General features: G+C 44.0%; 1 protein-coding gene across 1 annotated transcript; it reads left to right on the top strand.

The window, feature by feature from the left end:
• The first annotated feature begins 10,876 nt into the window (after window positions 1-10,876).
• Window positions 10,877-13,589, top strand: LOC121592364. Its single transcript, XM_041913765.1, has 2 exons — window positions 10,877-13,426; window positions 13,518-13,589. The coding sequence occupies exons 1-2, from the start codon at window positions 10,877-10,879 to the stop codon at window positions 13,587-13,589; spliced, it is 2,622 nt and encodes an 873-aa protein (XP_041769699.1).
• The last annotated feature ends 12,698 nt before the right edge of the window (window positions 13,590-26,287 follow it).

Genomic DNA, 26,287 nt, shown 5'->3' with positions numbered 1-26,287 from the left:
CTGAAAAAATCCCAACCAGAGCGGGCGCCTTCGCCATCAGACACACGGCTTTGGCTTTGTTTCTTCCCACCCCTTCCCAGCGAATGGAGGAGCTCTGTGGAAGTTTTCCTAATTTTGTTTGAATTTAATCGAAAGAATTTTTATTTTTGACATCTCCACTACCGGTTTCTTCACGCTTCATACCATATCCAAGGTGCTGCTGATGACACCTTCATTTCACCGGTGGGGTGTTTATTTAAATTGATCCAAAGTTGTGGTGTGAAATCTGTCGAGCGCAGTTGGTCGCTGGGAGCGCTGTTGGCTGCATCGAACACGTATGTGCAATATATTTATTTACTTTTTCCCTCCCTCACACAAAGCGGCTTTCCCTGCCGCTTTTTATATTACAAGCAGCGCAAAATGAGTTTTTCCTTGCCGCGAAAATGGGCGAAACGGCTAATCGAAACAGCGCCGTAAAGTGTGATCTTTACTGCCACCAAGCAGCGCACCGGTGAATGGGGCCACGGGTCCACTTCATGCCAGATGCTTCACGATGCGGTCTTTCATATTTCGCATCAGCGGCCCATTGCTTTCATGTTTTTCTTTTTGAAAAAAATGCATACAAAATAGTGATGAAATTAAACTCTCTAAAGGAAAGGGCGGTTGTGAAACTGAAACAAATGTGTAATTATTTCACTAAAACCCAATCAAAAGGATACTCACAATAATGGTTGCTCATTGGTCACTTTGGAGTGGCAAATCTCTCCCACAGACCACAAAGAAGTACACCCTTTCCTCAGACCATCGACCGCCCAACAGTCGCACAAATAAGGGCTCATAATTTGCACACTTGAGGTCAAACAATCCTGCACAACCACGTGCATTCTTGCATCCTTCGGCTTTCCGTGCACGAGCCCCTTTGCTTGTCTAATAGCCCAAATTCACTTGTTTCAAGTCAAGTTCACGACCATGTAAGTATTTCCGTGCGTTTATAAAACACACCGTTCCATATCCAACCAAACACAGAACCGACCCCTTGGCACTTACACACCCCATCGAAGGTAAGAGAACCGGGCCAGTGTTGCACTTGTTGTTATTTTCTAGTAAAAAGTTAGAGCTCAGCTCATTGGGGAGAGGACGAACATGCAAGCAGCACGAGCAACGAGCGCAGAGGGGGAAAATAGAAAACCAGCGCAAGGGGCTACTACCCTTAGATCAACGCCGGGGGTAACGCTTTCCCCTGTCTGCGCTGTTGTGCCACGGTTGCACGGCAAGGGGGTTGAGAAACAGACGCAAATTTGTTCAAGGTCAAACCGTCCGAAAATCGTAAAACATCGTGTGCGAGGGATTTCAACACACCGTCAGGAAGGGAACGCCAACCTGCCCCGTTCGGTCGTACAAATTATCGCCACTTGTCCTACAGGAGGCGATACAGTGTGTGTGTGTGTGTGTGTGTGTGTGTGTGTGTGTGTGTGTGTGTGTGTGTGTGTGTATGTGTGCGTGTACCAGCAGGGTTTGCCGATTTGCGCGTCGAACGCGCTCTCACCTGCAGCGTAAAAGAAATCTTCCCGCTCTTCTTTTGTCTTTACTCTTCCCCTCAACCGTGCATTAAATCCGTATTTTGAGGAGAGTGGAGAAGATAATAGGGAATACCGTTCCGGGGGGGCTTGTGGGGATTTTGGGGGGAAACCCAAAAAAAAACAACAAGTGCGCAACCCAAATTAACGGGTAAGGAGTCAGGGACAGGCTGTCAGGGACCGTTTCCCGTTACAGTGGGGGGTAAGGATAACTGCATATGCCCCGAACCGAACCGTTCAAGGACCTTCTAGGGCTCATTGTAGCTTTCATTACACCGTCCCTGTTCCTGACACGGAGGAAGATGCTTTTTTTTCTGCCGTGCTTCCACATGTGCGTGATCAGTTTTTTTGCGACTTTTGCTTTGCTTATCTCTTTGCTCTTTCTTGCTGTTACTGTGTTTTTTTTTTTTTGTTCGGAACGTCATAGTTGCATGACCTAACGGAACAGGTGTAGGAAAGGATCCAATCAAACGAATTCAGTCAATTTTTAGTTTGTATAATTAAGCTACAGAACAGAATATGGAAATTGTTTCGTTGAGTAAATCGCTTAAAGAGATATAAAAGAATATGAAAATATCAAAGAGAGTTATAATAGTATAAAATAACATATGTAAAATTAAAGATAACAAGGAAAAGAAAGCAATATAGGAAAGAACAAAACATGTACAGAAGATTTGAAAAGAACAAAGAAGATAACAAGAACATAAATTATGAACAAAATGAGTAAAAACTTCCAAAAACAAGTAGAAAATAGGTAAACTAAAACTGCAAATGATCAAAATTCAAAACTTAACAAATCATATACAAAGTAACAACAATAAATTTAAAAAAAATACTACAAAATTCTACGTGAAACTTGAGCAAATGTGAAAAAATGAAGAAAAACAAAAGAAAGCCACAAATGCAAAAAAAAACATAACAAAAAAACATCGATTGATCAAACGCAACAAATCAAAAGTGAAACTTAACATGGCAATATCAATTTTATTTTCAAAACGGAGAAGAAAGAGAGAATAAAAAACTAAACATTGATACCATCACATACACTTGCAAGTTTCGTTTCAATGTTTCCCGCCAGCAAGAGCATAATTAGTCGTGTGCTTTAAATTACTATCCTTGCCGAAATGTCGGACATAAGGCAGCAAACAGCGACACTCCACAGTCTATAACCACCTTCTTGCAGTTCCAAGAAGAAGAATGGCCGAATTGGCAATGCTGTCGGGCATGTTGTGCCACCGTGCGATACGATCGACTCGTCTTTGCCTCGCAGAGAAAGAAAGAGAGAGAGAGAGCTTCAGCAAAAAGTTTGTCGAACTTTGTCCAACAATCTTCCGTCAGGGTTGAGTAACCTCACTGTGCCTGTTCCGTGCGATTGTTCGCCCGTCTGCCATGTTACTGCTGGCCAACACACCAGAACACCAGAAGGTCCTTCACGCAAAGAAAAGGATGCAATGCAATGCAGAGAGCAAGGATACAAATTGTTCTCTCCTCCGCTGCTGTGTGTGTGTGCTCGTGTCTGTGTAAAGGAACTGTTGGCCCCCTTTCCCTACAATGGCCGCCAGGTATCAGATGTTGAACGTGTCTTCCCGAACGGCTTCAAAATCCGCGCCACAAACACAAACGTTCACCTTTTTTCCGTCCTGCAGTGCAACGATCCGGAGCGGAGCAGGAAGAAAACCAGCCTGGGCCAGAACAGAAGGACACCAGTTGGTCGACACACAGACCCGGGCCCGGTGCAGCTCGAAACTACTGCAGCACCGTCGGCGTCAGGTCATCAAACTTCAGGCGTCCTTTTTTACCTTCCTTTTTTTGTTGGTTGCTGGATCTCTCCTTACCAGTTGTCACATGTTCTGATTTGTTCCGTCCGCTTTGCGCGACTTCCATCACTGCCGGGGTCTTGTTTCTTCTGCCTTTCCTTCTAGTTCCAGTTGCGTTAGGTGCTTCTTATTCCCGACCGTCTGGTGCATTTCAATTTTTGGGCTTCCAGCTCCAGCTGGTTCTTGTGCTCTATTTCTTTAGCTCTCTCCACCCAAGGCACTGCACACACTAATCGCCAAAACCCTGCGCTGTCTTGCAAACGGTCGCAGCACTGCCACAGAGCTGCAGAAGAGGGCACGTGGCTGTTCCGACGGCTTTTAATACTGCTCAGTGAATGATTGAGCTCTTCCTGGTTAAGGACTTTTGGGTGAAAAGCACCGAAACCAGCAAAGAATGGAAAAAAGCAGAAAACCACGAAATCTACACGCCTGGCCATCGTTTGTGGATGTGAAAAATGGGCCCTTGTTCGGGATGTAATTAGGATTTTATGTTAATGCATTCTCCTATTCCACGAGGCTTTTGCCGTTTGCATCTGGTCAGTAAAAGAGAGAAAGGGGAGGAAAAAGCAAAGAAAGGGGAAGCTTATGTGGCACGCGACCACCAAGTTCCATCTTCCCCCAGTCAGACCAGGAGCCTCGTGTGCAAGTGTGATTTTAACCTCCCGGAGGGTGCGAAATGGTGACTTTCGATAAGATTAATACACCGATCCATAATGGTCGTTCGAAGCCGTTCAAAACCGTGCCCGATAGCATGTGCTGCCTGTGTGTTTGCGCGATTAAATGTATCGATTTCAGTGCGGTGTGTTTGTGATAAGATTTTTAGCGAAACGGGCGCTTTAAACTCGCTCGTTGTATCCTGGTCACGGCACCAGGTTGTTTTGCTACCAGTTACAGTCTTCTTACAACCGGATTAATTGTTTAATTAGTTATAGGAGAATCAATTGCTACTCAAGACACCTTCCACAGCCTTTAACGGACTTGATCCGGATGCTCTAGAACCTACGCTAGAACGTTAGCTGCACTCGTTACTATACCTAGTCTTATTTATTAAATCGTTCAAATGAGAAAATTATCTGCAAAATTTATTGACTTATTTATTTTTATCATCGCACCATCGGCACTTGCTGCTGCTGCTGCTACTGCTGCTGCTTCTAATACTACGACGCTTCCTGGCACGGTTTGTAGATGAACGTTGCCAGATTACACCTCGACAGAGAATGCTGCCTTGATTCTGTCCCTTGTTCTCTCTCTCTCTCGCTTTCTTTCAACCGTTTGCTTGCTAAATACATTCTACCTACCAGAAGGAATTGACACTCTGTGCCTATCCGCCCAACGTACTCTTGCTCTCGGTCCTGTCTTTCAGCCGTACCGCATCGGGTGAAAATGAGCAGATCAAGTACTTCAATCGTTTCCACCTTCTTTTTCCGCCATTTTCAAGGTTGATTGCGCGTCCGGAAGAAATGGGGCAGGGGAGTAGCACAGGCAGGACAGGATTCTAACGCACCAGGACAGTGCCATTTACGAAAGCCCAACTCCAACGCGCACCCGGCATTTGGCCGTAATTTCATAAACTTTATTTCCCCCTTCTTGCAAACTTAGCCGCGACTTGTCTCGGTGCTCGGTGCGAGAATTTTCGGGGGGCGTTTGTTGTTGGCAAAACACGCTTTAAACTTGCACGCTTCCTTCCGGTGGTTTGTGGGGGGGGATGGTTTTGAGGACGCTTGCGAGCAGTGTGTAGGAGAGGGTAAAGCAACGCTGATGAGCAACAGTGCTGGATGTTGTGGTGGAAGTTGCAAGAGACAATAAAATCGAAATGAAAAGTCTTTTTTGGTGATATTTGTTAGAATTTGAGAGTGAAAAATGTTGATTTTTTAATGAAATTGATACCAAACAACCATAAAGTGCAACATTTTAAGAGTGAACAGGTTGTTTATATGAAGCTTATTCGTATTTCTTTTACGTCTTTTTTTTCTATTTAATCTGCTATTTATCTACTCTCATTTGCCTATTTATTTTCTTGTTTAATGGTTTATCTCTTTTATCTAACTTATTTGATGTTTGTCTGTTTTCAATTCCTTCCTTCTTAAGTTTTCTTTTAACTGCTATTTCTTTCAAGTGTTTTTCAACGTTCTTTTGTTTTCACATGTTTTTAGACATTTTATGACTTATTTTATTTTATTTTATTTAGCTTATTCATATTTCTCCAGTCTTCTTTTCTTTTTAATATGCCATTCATCTACTCTTTTTTGCCTGTTTAATTTTTTGTTTAATCGTTCTTCCCTTTTATTCAAGTTATTTGTGGATTGTCTGTTTTCAATTCCTTCTTTCTTTAGTTTTGTTTTAACTGCTATTTTTTTTTTCAAGTGCTCTTTTACATTCTATTGTTTTCGCTTCTTTTTTGACATTCTATGACTTATTTCATTTTTCTTTATTTTATTTAGCTTATTCATATTTCTCCAGAGTTCTTTTCTATTTAATCTGCCATTTATCTACTCTCATTTTCTTATTTATTTTCTTGTGTAATGTTTCATTCCTCTAATTTAATGCATTTGAGATTTGTTTTTTTTCAATTCCTATTTTCTTAAGTTTTGTTTCAACTGCTATTTCTTTCAATTATTATTCTTCTACATTGTATTATTTTCGCTTCTTTTTAAACATTTCATGATTTTTTTTATAACACTTTATCTAGTCTATTAGTACACTAGTTATCTTTACTTACTGTCAATCTGTATTTAATCTGCTGCAGCTTTATTAACCTTTGCTCAGCTGCACTTTTTTCTATCTTACACTTACTTTTACATCCCTCCCTGTAACTAACCACCGGATGGTGTACGCAATGAAGATGTGACTTCACTGTCTTCCGGTTGGTTGGATTTTTCCAAACTACACAACCCAACCCAAAAAAAAAACCGACGCACACAAAGCACACCCGCCAAGACCTGTGAACCTTTCGAACGTTTAGCGCAAGAAGCGTATTTTCTAATCGAAATGAAATTATTGCATCGTAAATTCGAACACCACCAGAAAATTACCAACGAAAAAAAAAAAACCTCCCCGCCGGAAACGGAAGTCCCCGGTGTCGACTGGCGTAAGTTGGGGGCAAAGTCCCTGGGAAGGCCTAGAAGGGAAATTAAAACACGTTAATCAGTCCTGCGGCACAGCAACGCAACGCAAGGCTTTGATGAGCAGAGCAGCGCTGTGCGTTCCACTCATCGGACACACCGTTTCGGGTTTGCTTTTTCTTATTTCAAAAAAAAAAGAGCAGAAAAAATGGTGAAAAGAAAGGAGTGGGGAAGGAGAACAACCGACCAATCGCCCACCCCAGCTATGCCACAAAAGTTATGTTTCGCTTCTGGTCCGGCTGTGTTATCATAAGTATGATTCATGCTTTCCGCCAAAAATTGGTAAAAACCACCCGCGAAAAATGTGTCACGTGGTTTATGTTCCGTCGGTTTGGTTGGCCATTCGTCGTTGCCCTCTTCAACAAACAGCAGACGAAAAAAAACACATCCAATATACGCCAGTGCTGAGAAGGGGGGTGAAGAACGAGTGGGTGCTAAGGTTTATGTCGAGTTAAATCGGCCACACACTTTACGATCTGTTTCAACACATTTGGCACCGGTTGGTTGGGTGTGCGGGAGTTTTCCTTCTCTTTTTTTTCTCTCTCTCCTCATTTTCCACCGTTTTTGTTTGTCCCAAACGGTTCACGTTGGGCAAGCGATTATGGTTATGATGCGAATGCTGATTGCTCACTGTTTGGACGACGGACATAATCAGCTTTTTAGTGCAATGTCAGCTAAAGCTGTGAAGTGAAAACAGTAAAAAAAAAGCGCGCGACAAACTGGACTGCAATGTTCAAAACCTGGAAAGTCCCCCAACACCAACACCACCACCACCACCACAGATTGACAGTGGGCCACCGGATAATGGATTGCCATGGAAATTTGGCTGAAAAATATCACCTCGGCCGGGGCTGCATTGCCGCTGATGCGTAAATTATTTCCCATAATAACGCCCCAAAACAGCAGCAGCGGCACCGCGTGCGTTATGCGCAACGCTTTAGGTCAAATGTGTGTGTGTGTGTGTGTTTTACTTCCGTGTCAAGTCATCTCTTCCCTCACGCTAGTGGGAGGATTTCGTTTACGATTTGTTTGTGATGTTAGTGTAGTTTCCATTTATTTCACATCCTTTGTGCCAGTACTACTGCTGCAGATCATTTGAAGACCTTCTTCTTTTTTTTTTGCTTAGGTCATTTCCGTTTTTTTCATTACTAATAATCGAAATAAGTTTTTATGCGCTTATGCGCGGGGCTCTGGTTTGACTCTTCGGCAAAGCGATCCTGTGAGTAATCGCACAGCGTACCAGCGGAAACTGCACCACAACAGCCCCAAATGCGCAATAAAACTTCCCGCCTTCGTGGCAGTATTTTTTTTATTATTGAGAGATTAAAATTTCCCGTTCAATAGTTGCCGATTGGGCTGTGGTTTTGTTCTTGTGATGACAATGTTTACAATGTATTTTTACGACGGTATTAAACTATTTTTCGCAAATGCAGCTTGCGAACAGGCTTTATGGCGATTGGGCATCGGGAAATAGATCTATAAATTGAATATAAAATTATGGTTTGTGGGTTGGAGATTCGAGTTCTGTTCGATAAGTTTGGCTTGCAGGGACAAAAACCTTTGTACAACCCGAATAAATTATTAGTAAAATTTATTCAAACATTTGTTATTCATCGCTCATTATCCTAACCATGAATAAATGCATCATTTGCTGGCAAAAAGATCAATCACGCTTATCTTCTTCCAATGCCCGCAAATGAGCTAACACTGCCTGATGCATTTTTCCTATCCACAATGCACTCGTTGTGCAGCAGTGCAGTGCTGTGCTATTGCAGAGCAGAATGCATTTGCCCGCAAGAGAAGCGAAATGGGGGAACAAAACACAGAATCTATTCCCCCTTTTTCCGATTCGAACCAAAAACCCACCATAAAGTCCTGCAGCAACACACCACACCAGCCAGTTAGCTCTAGCGAATTTCGTTTGGCTTTTCCGTGTCGTTCGAATGCAGCACAAATACACACGCACGCACACTTGCTTGAATTGAGACGAACGAACGGTGGAAAACAAAACTTTTCGTCCCCTTTTTTTCTCTCTCTCTGCTTCGAAAAAAAAGAAAGGATAAACCCCCGTGATACAGCCACGCGCGTTTCGCATTTCACGCGGTTGCCAACGGCAACCGGGAAAACTTGTTTTCCGCTGCGTACTGGGTAGCCGTATACGCACCACTACAGTGAAAGAGGGAATGGTTGTGTGTGTGGTTCGTTTCAGTTTGCCGGTTCAATTGCAAGCAGCTGACACGCAAGCAGAGTATTGTATGTCCTTACACCAACACACACACACAGATACACACTCTAGCATGAATGCATCCGGTTTCTGGCGCCACAGTTTTCCACCACTGCCTTTTTCCTTTTTGCGTGTGTATGTGTGTGTGTGTGTTTGTATTCTGATCAAAACATACTCACACTCCGCCAGCAGTGGTTGGTGGCGCAGGCTTTGATGGTGTTGGTGTTTGCGTAAGGATTTCTATCGGCAGCAAATGCCTACCCAGGGCATCAACCACCACCACCACACGCAACAAGGGATGAATCATGTTTCGCTCCGCGTGGTTTGATTATCCACACACAGCGAGCGGGCGAACGAACGAGCGAGGATTACTTGGGCGAAGCGGTTCGTGTGCCTTTTCCCTTCTATTATGTGTGTTTTTTTTTTTAATTTAAAGAAAATGCATTTTCTTGCATTTTTTACAGCATTGGAAACGGTCCATCATTGCAAGGTTTAGTTTGAAAAAATGCGTCTTCATTAAAATGCGCTTTATTTTCGTTCTTTGCATCATGTTGCGGGGGCCACTCACAACGGAATTGCGTTTCATTTAATCCTTCTTTAACCTTCAGTTAGGATTTGAAAATAATAGAAAATTGTGTGGAAAATCATTTCTGCTTAGGAGCCACAACTCAAGAATAGTTTTGATGCTCTATTTATGTATACAAGAAACAAAATATGACTTTTCTTACTTTTCCATACAAACTCAGCTCAATTTCAATAGAAAATCTTCATCGCTGCAAGTGTCCTTCTGCCCACTTCACGCACAATTCTGCCAACATTAACCTACCAACCGCGTGCTAACTGGTGGAAATGACCCCACTAACCCTCCCCATCATCATCATCATCATCTTCATCATCCATCGGGACTGAAAGAAATGCCAACAAAGTCAGCGACCGCACACTACCCCGCGGCTCCCCGCGGCATGCTTTCCTTTCTTTTCGCTTCTAAGAAAGCGCTGCCGCCACTCAAGGAACCGAAGGAACCGGCCGTTTGTTGGGGCAGTAAAATCGATTTTTTTACACCCTCCCCAAACCACCCGCCATCGCTTCCGTTTTCCCTCTCCCCGGTAAGGTGCAAAAAGAAATACGCACTTTTCGCACGACTTCATCTCGTACGCAGGAAGCGAACCTGCCTGCCTGCGCCACGCCACACGCATACACGGGTGAATCTCTTACAACCATTGTGTTGGAATTAGAATAATTATTTTCGAACATAAATTTGAATTGCATAAAACAAAGCGTTAGGAAACTAAGATTAGGTTATAAACTACTCGACGTTAGAAACTGCTCGATCTGCTTGAACTATGAACTGCATGAATTATTATATACAAAAAAGGACAAACGAATATACAGTTGCAAACCGACCAGCGATAAAGGTGTACACTTTCCTATTCAAATTTCCTCCAAATATCACAGCCAGCCCCTTTTCGTGAATATATTTCACATTTTTGGTCCTTCGAGCCGGATCGTGATATACGGAGAAGAAATAAGTTTCATTCTGCATCAAGAGTGGAATTCGGTATTCGTCGTCAAGTGTGCAAGTCATTCCGTGACAATTCCCGCCATCGCATATCGCCCCGCATCAAGGGCAACGGTCGGTTACACGCCATCATTTTGAATTTTGCGCCATCGCTTTGTTCGTTATTTTCGTGTGATATCGCAGTATTTTCTTTGTGCAATGGATAAGAAAATTAAGGCAGTGCAACTGAAAAGAGGATCGCCCTGGAGAACATAAAATCGCTGGAACGGTTCCAGGCGAAATATTCGAGTGATGATGCCAAGCAGATTCCGGAGGTGTTAGAAGATCTGGCGAAACATAAGGAAGAGTTTTTCACCGCAGTTTCGAAACTGGAAGAGCTTGAAGATAAAGACGAAGCGGTCGAAGCCAGCATAATGGAACGGATCGACATTGAAGAACGCTGTCGCAAGCTAAAATCATTTCTACGGGAAAGACAGCCAAAGGAAGAAGGTTCGCTCAACGATACAACGGGCTTGGCTTTCTCAACGCTTGCATTCGGTCGACCCCACGCGCCAAATTTACGTTTGCCCAAAATCGAACTTCCAACATTTGACGGAGATCACACAAAATGGCTTTCTTTCCGAGATCGCTTCATCGCAATGATCGACGCTTCAGCCGAGCTTCCATCTATCGCGAAGCTACAATACTTACTGTCATCGTTGAAGGGGGACGCGGCGGTACCCTTCGAGCATACACCTTTAACGGCGGACAACTATTCGGTTACCTGGGCGGCGCTTCTTAAACGGTACGACAATTCTCGTCTTTTGATTCGCGAATACTATCGCAAATTGCACTACCTTCCGGGAGTGCAATTGGTGTGCGTTGACAAGCTCACGCACCTGGTGGATGAATTCACCCGCTTCGTCAACGGGTTGAAAAAGCTGAACGAACCGGTTGACTCGTGGGACACACCCCTCTCAAACATGCTGCTGATGAAGTTGGATCGAGAGACATTGTTGGCTTGGGAGAAACATTCCGTGCACTTCACGACGGACAAATATAAGGATGTGATCGACTTCGTGCAAGATCGTATCCAAATCTTGAAATCGACCAACAACTTCGTGAAGGATCAAGCAGCTAGTGGTATCAAGGTGGCCGGTCTCATTCGTCAACCAGGGCAACGAAGATTCATCGCGAATGCAGCTACATCTCGCTCGGCTCCTGCTGCATCGACTGCGCACACCCAACAGCCAAAATGTCCATTGGAGTGTTCCGAAGACCACACACTGCGCAACTGTCCAGTGTTCATCGCCAAGGAGGTCCAACAGCGACGGGACGTCGTCGCATCGAAGCGGCTGTGCTGGAACTGTTTGAGCAGCAATCATCAGGTTAGAGCGTGCAAGTCGGATTATTCGTGTCGCACGTGTCGTGAGCGTCATCACACACTTCTACATCATTCACCACCCTATGCTCCACCCGCAACGGTAACATTGTCAGCTCAGTCGAATGAAGACAATGTGTTTCTGGCGACGGCAAACATCCAGATCAAGGATGACTACGGGAACACCCATGAAGCAAGGGCGTTGTTGGATTCGGGATCCATGTCGAATTTCATCGCTGAGGAGTTCGCACGGAAACTGCTGACGAGTCGCAAAAGGGTCAACGTCGCTGTATCGGGCATCGGCAATGCAGTACAGCAGATCAAGGGTTCCATCGTCGCTACCGTTCAGTCCAAGACACAACCCTTCGCAACGGAGATGACTTTCTTGGTTCTGGACACGCCATCCGCAAACATCCCTACATCACCAACGGACGTCTCTTCATGGAAAATGCCGGACGTGGCATTGGCGGACAGCACCTTTAACAGTCCGGGGCAAATCGACATCGTCATCGGAGGCGATACGTTCTGGGAGCTCCACACCGGTCGCAAGTGCTCTATCGGTAGAGGCAAACCGTGGCTGGTCGAAACCCACTTTGGTTGGGTTGTCACCGGCAACACTCATCATTCGTCAGTCGGTCCGCGGCTGTGCCATCTATCTGCATACGACACCCCACTGGAGGAGACCATGCAGCGGTTCTGGGAGAGTGAAACCATAGCCGAGGATCCTGTGCTATCGGTTGAGGAGAATGCTTGCGAGAAGCATTTCGCAGCAACAACTGTTCGCAACTCAAGTGGAAGGTATGTCGTTAGTTTGCCATTTAACTCCAACCCTAATATCGTTTTAGGAGAGTCGAAGGAAATAGCCGATCGCAGACTGCGTTCTATCGAACGGCGGTTGAACACCAATGCTAAAATGAAAGAAGAGTATGTGAAATTTATGAAAGAATATGAGCATTTGGGGCATATGAAGCGGCTTACCAGTCCTGCAAACGATTCGGTAGAGCATTACTACCTCCCACATCACGCTGTCGTTAAAGAGTCAAGCACAACCACGAAGGTGCGTGTCGTGTTCGATGCATCCTGTAAGACTTCGAGTGGTTACTCATTGAACGATAAACTCTTAGTGGGACCAGTCGTTCAAGAAGATCTTTTATCGATTATCCTTCGGTTTCGTTCTCGTGCCATTGCTCTCACTGCAGACGTAGAGAAGATGTATCGGCAAATTTTACATAGCCCTCATGACCGTAACTATCTACGCATCCGGTACAGAGAACATCCTGCAGATCCTATATCGACCTTTGAGCTACAGACGGTTACGTACGGCACAGCCTCTGCTCCATTTTTGGCAACCAGGACCCTCAAACAGATTGCTCTTGAACACAAGGAAGAGTATCCTTTGGCAATGAACGCGGTCATGAACGATTTTTACGTAGATGATTTGCTAACGGGTACCGATGATTTGTCCGAAGCAATCGTTATACAAAGGCAAATCTCAGACATGCTAAATTCAGCTGGTTTCACGCTGAAGAAATGGGCATCGAACCGCTCCGAAGCATTGAAGAACGTTCCTTCAGAAGATGTGGCGGTACAACTCTCGCACGAGTGGAAGAGCTCGAAACAAGTATCCACACTAGGCATCGTTTGGGAACCGGCAACTGATACACTACGGTTTCGTATTGAGATACCACCTACAACACCCAGCATGACGAAAAGGTTAATTTTGTCATATATCGCCAAGATATTTGATCCCCTCGGGCTACTGGGCCCAACGATCATCATCGCAAAGATGTTCATGCAGCAACTATGGGCTCTCAAGATTCATGGAAAGGCATATGACTGGGACAGCGAGCTACCATCGCACTTACAGCATGAATGGTCGAAATTTCACTCTACATTATCTTCACTACGCAATTTGACAGTCCCACGGTACATATCGCAATGCACGGCAACAAGTCTGCAAATTCATATCTTTGCTGACGCATCACAACTAGCATATGGTGCTTGTTGCTACATTCGGGCTGAAAGCATGGAAGGAGTCACCGTGCAGCTGCTAACAGCCAAGTCAAAGGTCGTTGCGTTATCCAATTCACATTCCATAGCTCGATTGGAATTATGTGCAGCACGACTAGCCACACTTCTTTACGAGAAAGTCCAGCAATCACTGAAAATTTCTGCTACCACCATCTGTTGGACCGATTCCATGACTGTCCTTCACTGGCTGAATTCAGCACCAAATCGATGGAAGCCCTTCGTTGCAAACAGGGTTGCAAAAATTCAGCACACGGCTGGAATACAATGCTGGAAGCATGTTCCAGGCTCGGACAATCCAGCAGACGACATTTCGCGAGGTTTAACGCCGGAAAAGTTGCTAGTGTGTGAGCGCTGGTGGCACGGGCCACATTGGTTAGCACGCAACTCGGAAGAATGGCCACAGAACACACCATCACCAAGCGAAGATGAGAGCGCAGAAGAAGAAAAACTATCGTCACGGGTTGCAAGCACAGCATTAATCTGCGAATTTCGAAACAGTTTGTTCTCACGATTTTCGATCTACCACAAACTGCAAAGAGTTGTTGCACATTGTTTGCGCTTTATACAAAACGCAAAGCGCTGCGTAGGAAACAAGGTCCATGCTAAGGATATCCCACCGCTCACTGTAGACGAACTCAAGGCGGCAGAACTCAAGTTGTGTTATCTTTCGCAACAAGACCAGTGGCGCGTTAAACGGTGGGCGGACTGGGCGGCCGCCAGGGGCCCCGGCGATCTAGGGGGCCCCGTCATTGTGGATGTTCGACTTCGTATCGATTCTACCCCCCCCCCCCCTCTGGATGGGACTTTTACCATCTATTTCAAAAAGACTCATTTTTAATTAATGCATTTTTCCCATCGCTTCACTCACTGTATTTTGTCAAGGGCCCGAACTGAAATACCGGGGCCCCATACTACTCAAAGCAGCACATTAAATGTTCTAAGAAATCTGCCAATACTTGCATCACAGTCGCAAGCGAAGAACGCTGCGACATGCGCGCACAGCTCAAATCAATACCTCATCATCGTTGTCGCAAAGTATTGGACAGAGCGAGAAACCGTTAATTTTTGCTGGTGTGGGTGGCCTGTGCACGAGCACCCAAACCCAAAACCACGCAGAGCAACTTGCTGCTAAAATGGAATGCACAGCACGCTGCGCTTAACTACCACCGAAAACCCGTTACACAACACAATCATACAACACACCCAAGCAAAAATTTAAAGACCCCGAAACACAATATCAATACACCGACTCGTAGCCGGTAAAATTAGCAGGAAAAATTGACTAACATCAAGCAAGCAACGGTGCTCCAGTGGGTAGAGGTTTCATTCGAGAAACGATTCCATCGATATCGATGTGTGCGCTTTTCAATTTGGCTGGGATGAAACGTGCCTGCGCTTGTCTGGGGCCCCTATACTTGTTTTGCAGATGTGTGCCGAAAACAGACAGCTGTTTTCACGCGAAAAATGGTATTCACATCTCAAGCCTGAGATCGTGGAGCGTGCCTGCTTTTAACGAAAAACCTTAAATTTTCACGCGGGGTCCTACTCAACTTTTGTGGTCAACTGACAAATAGGGGAAATCGGGAAGGGGTGGTATTCATATGTCCAAAAAGGAACTCGAAAAAGGAACATAGTTGTATTTACATACAACTTTTTGCGTGAAGACAAAATAAAAAACCGTTACAGCTATACTGAAGCCAAAACTCAAAGGTGGTTTACGGGGCCTCAACGATTATGTGAACTCTTCGATGAAGGGGTCCCGTCGGTAAGGGCCCCGTCGGTAAGGAGGCCCCATCAATAAGGGTCCCCGTCTATTAGGGGCCCCATCAATAAGGGGCCCCGTCTATTTGGTGTCTTGGTGTGGATGGTCCGTGCTCGAGCTCACCAAAAAAACGCGGAGACACTTGCTGCTAAAATCCAATGCACGGAACACAGGACAGCGCTGCGTTTAACCACAAAGAAAACCCGTTGAAACAGCCACAATCACAAATCATACACAGACAAAAATTTAAAGGCCCCTAAACAAAATTTCAATACACCGGCTCGTAGCCGGAGAAATTCGCAGGAAAAATTGACACCAAGCTCGCGTTGCTTTAAAAAGTCTAGGAAGATCGTTTGGTCAACGGTCCTTCAGTGGGTTGAGGTCTCATTCGAGAAATGGTTAAATCGATGTCATTGTGTGCACTCTTGGCTGGGATGAACCGTCTTGTTCTTGTATACGGGGCCCTGCTACCGCTTTGCGATTTTGTGTCGAAAGCAGACAGCTGTTTCACACGAAAAATGGTATTCACATTCCTGGCCTGGGATAGTGGATTGTGTGTGTCTTTTAATGCAAAAACTAAAATTTTCATTCTTGGCCCTAATCGAACACATCAAGTTTGTGGACCGAAGAGAAGGGGAAATGGGAAAGGTTTCAGTTAGAAGGAAGGGGGGAAGGGTATAAAAATACTCAAGGAACCTATGGACCATGTTCATTTATATATGGTTTTTATCGACTATTTCAATTTTTGCGAATACAACAAGACCAAAAACCGTTACAGATGCATCTACATCCAGCCATAATACGAAGAACAATCTCCATTGCCTCGGCCATTTGGGGGCCCCGTTGATGATTCGGTCGATTGAGGGGCCCCTTCCATTTGATGTTGTCAACCTAATATATCCCCATTTTTCCCCGGGGGTTATGTTTACAATCAGATTTACTATTACTACCAGACCTATCAGAAGCATATTTATTTTACTTATCAGAAGCATTTTACTATCAGAAGCAGAAAACATTTGCCTTTTTAACATGTGCAATATTTTTGTTTACCATGTGCACCTTAGTTGGAAGCGTAGAACGCTGCGATACATGCCCAGAGCTCAACACAATATCATTTCATCATCGATGGCCCAAAGCGTTGGATCAAATGCATTGAACGCTACGCGCGAGTTGGGTAAAGCGAAATCCGTTACAAGAGATGCCTCACACAAACTACATGCACATACGACATTAAAAGGCTCCGAAACCGATCTCAACACAACGGTTCGTAGCCGTAGAAATAAGCAAGAAAAATTGGCTGACACCAAGCACGCTCTTTTTATCTGTTGAGGTTTCATTCAAGAATCGATTCCGATGTCGATATGTGCGTTTTTTAATTTGGCCTGTGTGTATGTTATCACGCAAAAACTAAGAACTCGTGCCCCGGCTAACCTTTGGGGCCCCAGTTAAAATTGTGGACTGGACGAAGTGATGGTGGAAAGGCAAGCTGTTGAAGGGTTTGGGTCAAATTTGGAAGGGTCGACGGAAAGGAAATATCGATATGAATGATCGCGTAAAATTTGAACTAATTAAGCTATCGGCAAAGTCCGGCCCACCACAATATGCAGTCAGGCCCGAGAAAATATTTGCGCGATTTTGAAAGATAGGAATATCCTATTTATTAAAAATTAACTGAACATATTTTAATATGACAATTCATATCGTTGAACTATTCCAAATTTGATCACCATAACATGGATTGTCGGACCAATCAATATGGTCAAATTTGAGGAGAAATTAGAAAATAGAAACGAATAATTCCATAAAAACCTAACTGTTGATTTTACGAGAACAATGGTTACACTCTATTGCTTTTTAAGGATGCAACGATTTTCTTGGAGCTTTTTTTTTAAGAAATGCACTATCAATTCGTCTGACCTGGCCTTACTTGTCCGTGGCCTCATAATAGTACTGAACGATTGTACGTTTGTCTCGATATTTTTCAGCTGTTAACTATTTTGTACCATCTCCAGATATATCCTAGAAAACAATTTGAAACATGGAAGGAAGGGTACGTTAAGAAGCGATATTGCGATTTTGCTTTATTGTTTTGAGCTTTTTATGACTTTTGCACACTATGCTGCAGACTCTTAATTGAAGAATCTTTACAATCAATTTTAGTTATTGTAATTTAATAAAATGAATTTAAAACTTGCTTGGATGATATAATAATCTAAGAAAACCAATAACCAATCGCATTGTTTAATAACATAAATATCATATCATTTTGTGTATTAACTGTAATAATATAATAATATATGTGTAAAACAAATGCATTCTCCTGGCCCTCACCGCTCGATCATTTAGAAAGCAGCTGATCTAAAGCAGTGGTCTCCAACCTGTGGTCCGTGGATTACTTGAGACAAACATACTGCAATACAAGGTATTTCCAGTTACTTTCGAATGAAAATATTGTTTTTCCAGCGTGCAAGAAGTTATCGCTTTGACCGATTGAAAATGAAGTGGCCGTAATTCGAAGACAGACGGTACTTCAGTATTCATTGTAAAGGTAAACCAACGTAAAAGCAAAATATTGTTTTCATGTTATGCTCACGATGACGATTTTAAATCAAATCGTCCGTATTATGAAACACGAGCTGGAAATTGTAAAGTAGGAAAGAAAATATCGTTTAGAACCATCGTTCTTGTCCATAAAAGACAAACGTAACTAGCTTAGCGAAAACGATAACTTTCCGACCTTTAACTTCTATTGAGTATAGATAAAACCAACAACAACGATCATGGCAGGTCAGATTTGTTCGGATTGTCAGGATAGGACTAAGCCCATCCATCATCTATCGACTTCTCATTTAAGGATTTTACTTATGTCCTCCTACCCAAGGTAAGCCCTCTAAACTCCAACGTCCTACAGGTTTTTATGATCGCCTAGACCAGGGGTCTCCAAACTTTTCAGTTCGCGGGCCGCATTTCTTCGTAAATATCGTTGTTGAGGGCCATTTACGCGTTACTTTTGGTAATGAGAACGTTTAAAACTTGTTTTGACAAGAAAATACTTAATAAATGTTTTAAAGTTCTGCATTTTTCTTTTATAGTAACTTGATTCTTGTCTTGGTTTAGTAAAATTTAAAAAAATGATGGAAACTGTCAAACATATATGATATTTACATTATCCTTTACAACATCATCACGGGCCGCATTATAGGCTCTCGAGGGCCGTAGTTTGGAAACCCCTGGCCTAGACGATCAAGTGTCGAAAGTCCGCTTCGAAACAGTATCCACAGTACCCAAAATTTTAACATACCACAAGCCTTTCTGATATTAATGATTGTTAAGTCATTACTATCGATTGAAAATTGGCGAAAAAAGTATTAAAATTGGGGTTTTTACTGATGCGCGGGTGGCAGTCCATTCTGCTTATGTTCATCTCTGTTTCATAAAGTTTTATACAGATGTGAATTGTATTTTGTCGAAAGAAGTTTGTTGATTTGGTATAATGGGTATTTGGCCGAATACGCACCTAAAATTTATCGGGGTGTCTGTAAGCGGTTACCAAATCAAATTTTTGTTCATCACGAGCAAGTGGGCTTCGCAGTATGTTTTCCTTTGAAGCTCAGACGTGTCGTTTTGGTAGAATAAATAGCTGCATTTTCAGTAATTTGTTTTACTGATATTCAGTACCATGTATTACTTAATAGCTTTCAGTCAAAAATGTAACTGCAGCAAACTTATACAATTTGCAGTGTATGATTCGTACACCAAACCCCCCCCCCCCCCCGCGATGGATTTGGTGAAGGGGCCCCGTCTACCATAACGCCTAGGGCCTCGGAGAGGCTTGACCCGCCACTGAACAAGACACCTTTTCCGAGGAGATACAACACCTGCAGAAGGGCAAAGAGATTCCGAAGAACTCCAAACTGAAATGGATTTCCCCTTTCATAGATACGCAAGGTATTCTGCGCATTGGTGGCCGGCTCAGTAACGCACATCTGTCGGAATCAGAAAAACACCCGGTAATATTATCATCGAAACATCCACTGTCCGCACTACTAGCTGTTTCGATACACTTGAGTAAGCTGCATGCTGCACCACAACTGCTTTTAACAACACTACGCCAAAGCTTTTGGATAATTGGCGGTCGCAATTTATGCAAGTCTGTGTACCACAGTTGCCACGCATGTTTTAAGGCCAAACCCACACTTCTTAAGCAAAGTATCGCCGATTTGCCAACATCACGAGTCACACCAACAAGACTATTCTCAGTATGCGGAGTAGACTATTGCGGACCAATCTATATAAAACAAACCATACGCAACAGAAGTCCGATTAAAGCATACATCGCCATATTTGTATGTTTTTCAACAAGAGCGGTACATATCGAACTGGTTGGCGATTTAACATCAACAGCATTTATCAATGCACTTCGTCGTTTGATTGCACGTCGTGGTCAAATCAGTGAACTGCATTCCGACAATGCAACCACCTTTAAGGGAGCGGCACATGAGCTGAATCGCGTCTACAAGATGCTAAAGAGCGACGAACACGATCGAGCTGCTATATTTGATTGGTGCGCGATGAATCATATGAAGTGGAAGTTTATCCCACCAAGAGCACCACATTTTGGAGGTTTATGGGAGGCGGCGGTGAAGGCAGCTAAAAAGCATATAGTCAGAACAATAGGAACAACAAGCATCACACAGGAGAGCATGCTTACCCTACTTGCCCAGGTAGAGCAATGTTTGAATTCGCGACCAATTACACCTCTATCCGATGAGCCGTCGGACTTGGAACCATTGACACCGGGACACTTCCTCGTCGGTGGCAATCTGCAAGCGGTACCAATCATCGATTACACCGAGACACCGAGCAACTATTTGAGGGAATACCAGTTGGTACAAAAACATCTGCAAACCATTTGGGCTCGATGGTATCCGGAGTACCTGCAGCAGTTACAAGCTCGAGCCAAATATTGCAACGGGAAATCAGCGGTTCTGAAAGAAAATACACTGGTGATTATTAAGGAAGACAATGTACATCCTACCTCGTGGCCGATGGGGCGCATCGTTGCAGTACACCCTGGAAAGGACGATGTTGTTCGCGTCGTTACACTGCGCACTGCTTCAGGGAAGCAAATCGTCCGCGCAGCTAATCGTCTGGCAGTTTTGCCTAATCCGGACGTAATTAGCAACTTAGAGCAGAAGGAAACCACTGGCACTGAGTAACGCGCAGCTGCAAGCCACGCGACATTGTTTACATTTCGCACTCATGGCAGAACAAGATACACGCAACACACATTCACACATCTACACACACGAGCAGTATGATAGGAGATAAGCGTCAGGTTCAAGAGTCGAACTTTTTTTGAATTCTTTTTTTGAACTCAGTTTTGAATTTATATATTGCATGAAATTTAAAGAAGTTCTTCTTTGGTGGCCGGGAATGTTGGAATTAGAATAATTATTTTCGAACATAAATTTGAATTGCATAAAACAAAGCGTTAGGAAACTAAGATTAGGTTATAAACTACTCGACGTTAGAAACTGCTCGATCTGCTTGAACTATGAACTGCATGAATTATTATATACAAAAAAGGACAAACGAATATACAGTTGCAAACCGACCAGCGATAAAGGTGTACACTTTCCTATTCAAATTTCCTCCAAATATCACAGCCAGCCCCTTTTCGTGAATATATTTCACACATTGCGTTGATGCATGCTGGTCGAGGGGGATGGTTTCTCGTAGTGCGTAGTGCATTCTTCATCCCTTCCCTCCCCCTTTCATTTCGCATTTCTAAGCGAGTGGAGAGTTGAATTGGAAAATGCGTCATCTCAAGCAATCCGAGGGAAGTTCGTTCGTTGGGCTGAGATGGTTAAGATGAATCCATAACAAAGGAAAGGTAGAAGAAAGGGGAGTTTTCTGCGTGTGTGTGCAGAAGAATAAAGCACGCACTTTTTCTGCAAACGCACAAAAACATAACCCCACATCCCCTTTGGTGTGCATCCTGTGCTTAACGAGGATGCATTTATAACGATGCACCAACGTACAGCTCACGCCCGCTTCGGTTGCACTACATCGTACGGGGGATTGGATTGGGTTGGTGGGACTCAAACAAAGGATATAAAGTGCTCACAACACACGCTTGACAGTTTCGTATGCGTGCTCGATGCAAACCCATAATTGCTAACCCCATGCAGCTCACGCTGTGCAACCTGCGTTTCTTCGGATGCAACTCACGCCCGTTTCAAGCCAGAAGGGAATATTGAGGATTGAGCAACAAAAAGCAACGAAAAAAAAAAGCTCACAAAAATCAACCCCGTTACAATTCTTAACGAATGTTTGGATACAGTGCTGTGAGTGTGTGTGTGTGTGTGTGTGTGTGTGTGTGTGTGTGTGTGTGCTATCGAGAAATTAGGTCGAGAGGATCGCATCGTTGTATGCGTCGCCTGGTTGGCTTAAGACAAATGCAAATCTCTATTCAGAGCACTGCGGTGCAACATTGTGTGCACTTTTTATGGTACAGATGTGCAACATAAAAGTCCCATAAAAGATGTCTTTTTTTGGTTGTTGTCTTGCAACGGTATTAATTAAATTGGTTTAATATTATGTGTTATGAATTATGCTTCCGGGTATTATTCGTTCATTTTCATACAATTGTCACTTTCTGTTCTTCGTTTATTGAAGCGGAATAGCAAATTCAGAGCGCTAGTAGGCGTAAAATCCACCATTTTGCTTGACTTATTACAAGCTATGCTTTACAAAACTAACTTAATGAAGGCTTCAACGGCTCTTAACGTTTGCATTAGTAATAAAATGTTCAAAAATTTGTTGTTTTTTCATGGTTTCACCTGAGCTTGTTTTTGCAAACATTTTTCCACATAACCTATGAGTTTCTGGGCAAAATCTAACACCTCTCTAGCAGTCAAACTCTAACCGTGATGGCAAAAAAAGTGAAGCGACTTTGTTTAGAAGCGTGTGCGATCAAAAAAACTGCATCCCGTATCGTCTAAAACGGACACCGTGCGGCAGTTTGTGAACGTCGTGTAAGCCTGTCCCGGTATCTACAACATCTAGGCACTGTAAGCCAACAATCAGAGCACCGAAAGAAGCCCTGGCTCCTAATGGACAAACGATCCTGAGCGACTTGAGCTTACAAAGGAAGGATGAAAATGAGGCACCGAGAGACAAGTAGCTACATCGCTGCGTTAGAAGGTGGCCAGAAGATCGATACAAACCCGCCAAACAGTGAACTAGTACCTGGAAAACATAAACGAACCATATCAAGAAGCAGAAATCGGGTCCAGAGGCTTCGCAGCGGCAAGCAATGACGCCAAAACTCAATTCGATAATTTTAGACAAATTACGGAGTAATTTCTGTGATTTCCGACAGTCGGTGATTTAGTTCAACATACTCCAGCTGCGTCTCATCGAAATTGTCTGGAGCAATCGGATGCAAAAGCTCTACTCCAACAATGTTGTCGCGTAAACTGAGGAGGCACTGTGAACAAATCGAGGTTACAGTGAAATCTCTCTAACCGTCCGCTTAGAGAGATATGTATGTTGAGGAAAACTGATGAAGGTGTTGCTATGAAGTATCCAAAAAGCTAAGGGAAAAGCATGGCATCCTTTGACCAATATTTATGGCTGAAGAATAACATATGCAGCTCGGAGGTTATTTGCCTTCTTGAAAAGACATAAAATGTATGGAACATGACGGGACCGTCAAGATGTTCATCTTAAAGAATCAAAGCGTCTTAAAGAGACTACATCTTTGAGAGATTTCACTGTATATCTTCAAAACATTCCTGCACGTATGCTTTCTTCCTCCAAGGTGAAAATTCCGGACAACTGACGACAGGCAGCTCGCATGATCGTAGATTTATTTTAGCAAGAAAGCTTAAACAATTACCTTTCAAAGGATATTTATGGAAAGAAAGTAGTTCTAGAAAAATGTTTAAAGTTACTGTGAAGATTCTTACTTTAAACATTAACCTAGGTTTGCTACATTGTCACACAAGAAAACCTTTTTTGGACAACGATCACTTGAACCCATTATTTGAACAACCTTTTTTCCATCAAATTCCACCATCAAACACCCGTCACCATCTAACCACTGTTACAAGCTTATTATGGTTTAATCAACTCCACACGTTCCCTCTGTTGCCTTGCAAATTGCATTGTAATCATTTCAACTCACTTCCCTTCCCTTATTTGAAGATCCTTTGAACTTGTGAAGCGTTCAGCTTGATACATCCAACAACAAAATACACAAAAAAAATGCAATCACCCGCAAGGAATGTGCACAACCAGGCATACTGCAATAACTTTATCACCTTGCTCCTGACAGCTGACCCAGAGCCTGACCAAACAAAACAGCGCGGGCTGTTTTTTTGCTGTCCAAACAACGCCGTTAGGCCAAGCTACCGTTTGTTGCACATTTTTGCATTATCTTTAACGCAAAAAGCCCTCTCCCGTGTGTGGTTTGTCATTAATTTGTGGGAAGGAAAACCACCGACGGGTGCTGAAATTAAGGTTTCGAGGATTCCGTTATCAGGGAGCGAGAAAACGGTGCTTTTTTTCCTCCGGTCGTATGTAATTACGATTTTTGGTAAGTGCTGTTTGCAGCAGCAGTAGAAGTCGCAAGGTACAGGCAAGGTGATAAGAACGAGCGATCGAGGAACGGTTGTCATCGTTTGATGACATTTGTTCGTGCTTTGAATGCGGGCTTTGGGCCATCCTTTTTTTACGATGGTACAACTCGAAACAATGAAGAAAAAGGAAATAAACGGACGACGAACCTTTACTGGGTGTAAATGAGAAGATAAAGATCCACAGCACGGTAAGCTGCAGCTGTCTGGTGTGATCTGTTGGAGGTCGTTTTTGTTTTTTGCGCACACAAACCCCTCGCAGCTTCGCAGGTTCTGGGTACGAACATTTCAGCAACATCAGCCAGCAACGAACAGAACTCACACAATAGAGCTGGTCCGAGGTGAATTCCGATGCAGCCGAAGCTCTGCTCAACCTGAGACCGCTCTATCTGGTACGATCAGAGGCAAGCAACGAGAGCTCCTGCTGATCCCGAAAGCAGATCTCCGAACAATGTACCTTCACGTTGGTCTCGCGTTTTCCTTCTGTGGCTTCCTTCGAGCCCCTCTACTTGTGCGCAACGAGGTGTCTTCGTCCTTACGATCGGCAAACAAGGTGCTCTTAATTTGCAAAAAAAAAATAACACACACTGTACCACACCCGCATATGAAAAGCAAACAAAACTGCATCGAGCATGCATTAGCACAGAGAGAGAGAGAGAGAAAGAGAGAGAGAGAGGTTATACCTACTGCCCAGGACGAGGTGGCACCCTCAGTGAGAGGTGTAATCGAGCGAGAAGAAGGATTTTGTTCCTTTGCTTGTTGGAGGAAAGAAGTCCTTTCTTCCCGCAGCAGTCCCGCAGCCAGGTGGTGACGAAAGTTTGGGCCATACACACACACACACACACACACACACCAGACCCACACCATCTGCTGCGTTTGGGCCGAAAGGAAGCGTCGCCGAAGGTGGACGAAGGTGGGATCGGTCATCCTGCGCCCGCACACTGGCCTGGAAAGGTGTTTGCACTCGGGTCACCAAATTTGTCCCGCGTGTGTGAATAAATTGCTTATGTTTTTTAAAGCTTGTTTTTATGTAATTAATACTGAAAAATCACAATTCTTCAAAAGTGCTCATTATTTCACTTCCAAATAAAGATGACTTTCCAAATAAAGCTGACAGTGATGCATTAATATCGATGATTGTATGGAGATGTCACTTAATCAATCGATTGAATATGATTGAAGAGCCTTTCTCCGGCAGCAGTCCTTAATTGATTTAATGGCAACATTCAGCAGGGATATGATAAAATTACGCAGCGGAGTGACTTAAAGGGCCACACAAAGGGCACCCGGGAGGATAAAGCGCCTCTCGCAAAAGCCTTATCAGGATGTTAATAAATTGTTTCTTCTTCCACACCTTATCCGGAGTGAAAAGGGAGCTCCAATCGTTGCTTCCTGGGCGGAGAAATGAAGAAAGAAAGTGTGATGTTGCGATCGCGAAAATTATAAGCCTGTGTGTCTTAAATCTTGCTTCCTTCTTCTTTTCACCACCAAAATCCCAAAATACATCGCCCAGCCCAATAATGTATTTTTTCCCCATTTTTCCTTTCCCTTTTTGTTTGAAACTATCCTTCTCCAGGTCGGTGGCATTTGCATGCTTGCACGTGCGTGTGTGTGTGTGTGTGTGTGTGCGAGTGGCTCGTGCCACTCGGACGGCTTGCGCAACGGCCCATGTGCGTTTTGTGCGTGTATTTTTTGTGCGTGTGTTGTGCTACCGCTTCCAAAGACCGTCGCATCGAAGCCTACTGAGCACGTTGAACCGTTTCCTTCTACACAGAGAAGCACGCACACAGCCACACAGCCGGCCTGCGTCTGTATGCGTGCGTCTCTTTCGAACACACAGTGAAGCGCACGGAGGAACGCGCAGAAAGAGGAACGTGGAGAAAACGGCACCGCCGTTCACCAACATAAAACCGTGCCCCTTTCCTCCTTTCCTCGCTCCGTACGAGTCCGCAGTTCAATGTGTTTGATATATTATTTGTATAAAAAGGAGCAGATGTTGAGTTTTATCTTCCACACACGCTCCTTCCTTCCACATCCAGCCATTCCCACCGCTCGTTCGGTCCTTTCCCTGTAGGGTCTTTCCATTAAATTCACCCCGTCCCTTCTCGCCTCTACGCTTTCTCCTTCCGCACCACGGGGTCCTGCTGCTTTGTCATTCGCGCAGTGTAGCGCGCAGGACCAACGAAGCACGACCAGCCGGCACAGCGCACACATAAGGGCTTTTCTAGGTCGACCGTGTCTCGTTTTTTGT

Source organism: Anopheles merus, chromosome 2L, assembly GCF_017562075.2.
Source record: "Anopheles merus strain MAF chromosome 2L, AmerM5.1, whole genome shotgun sequence".
Lineage (NCBI taxonomy): Eukaryota > Metazoa > Arthropoda > Insecta > Diptera > Culicidae > Anopheles > Anopheles merus.
The sequence above is the reverse complement of the archived record's forward strand: the minus strand, read 5'-3'. Positions and strand labels throughout refer to the sequence as shown.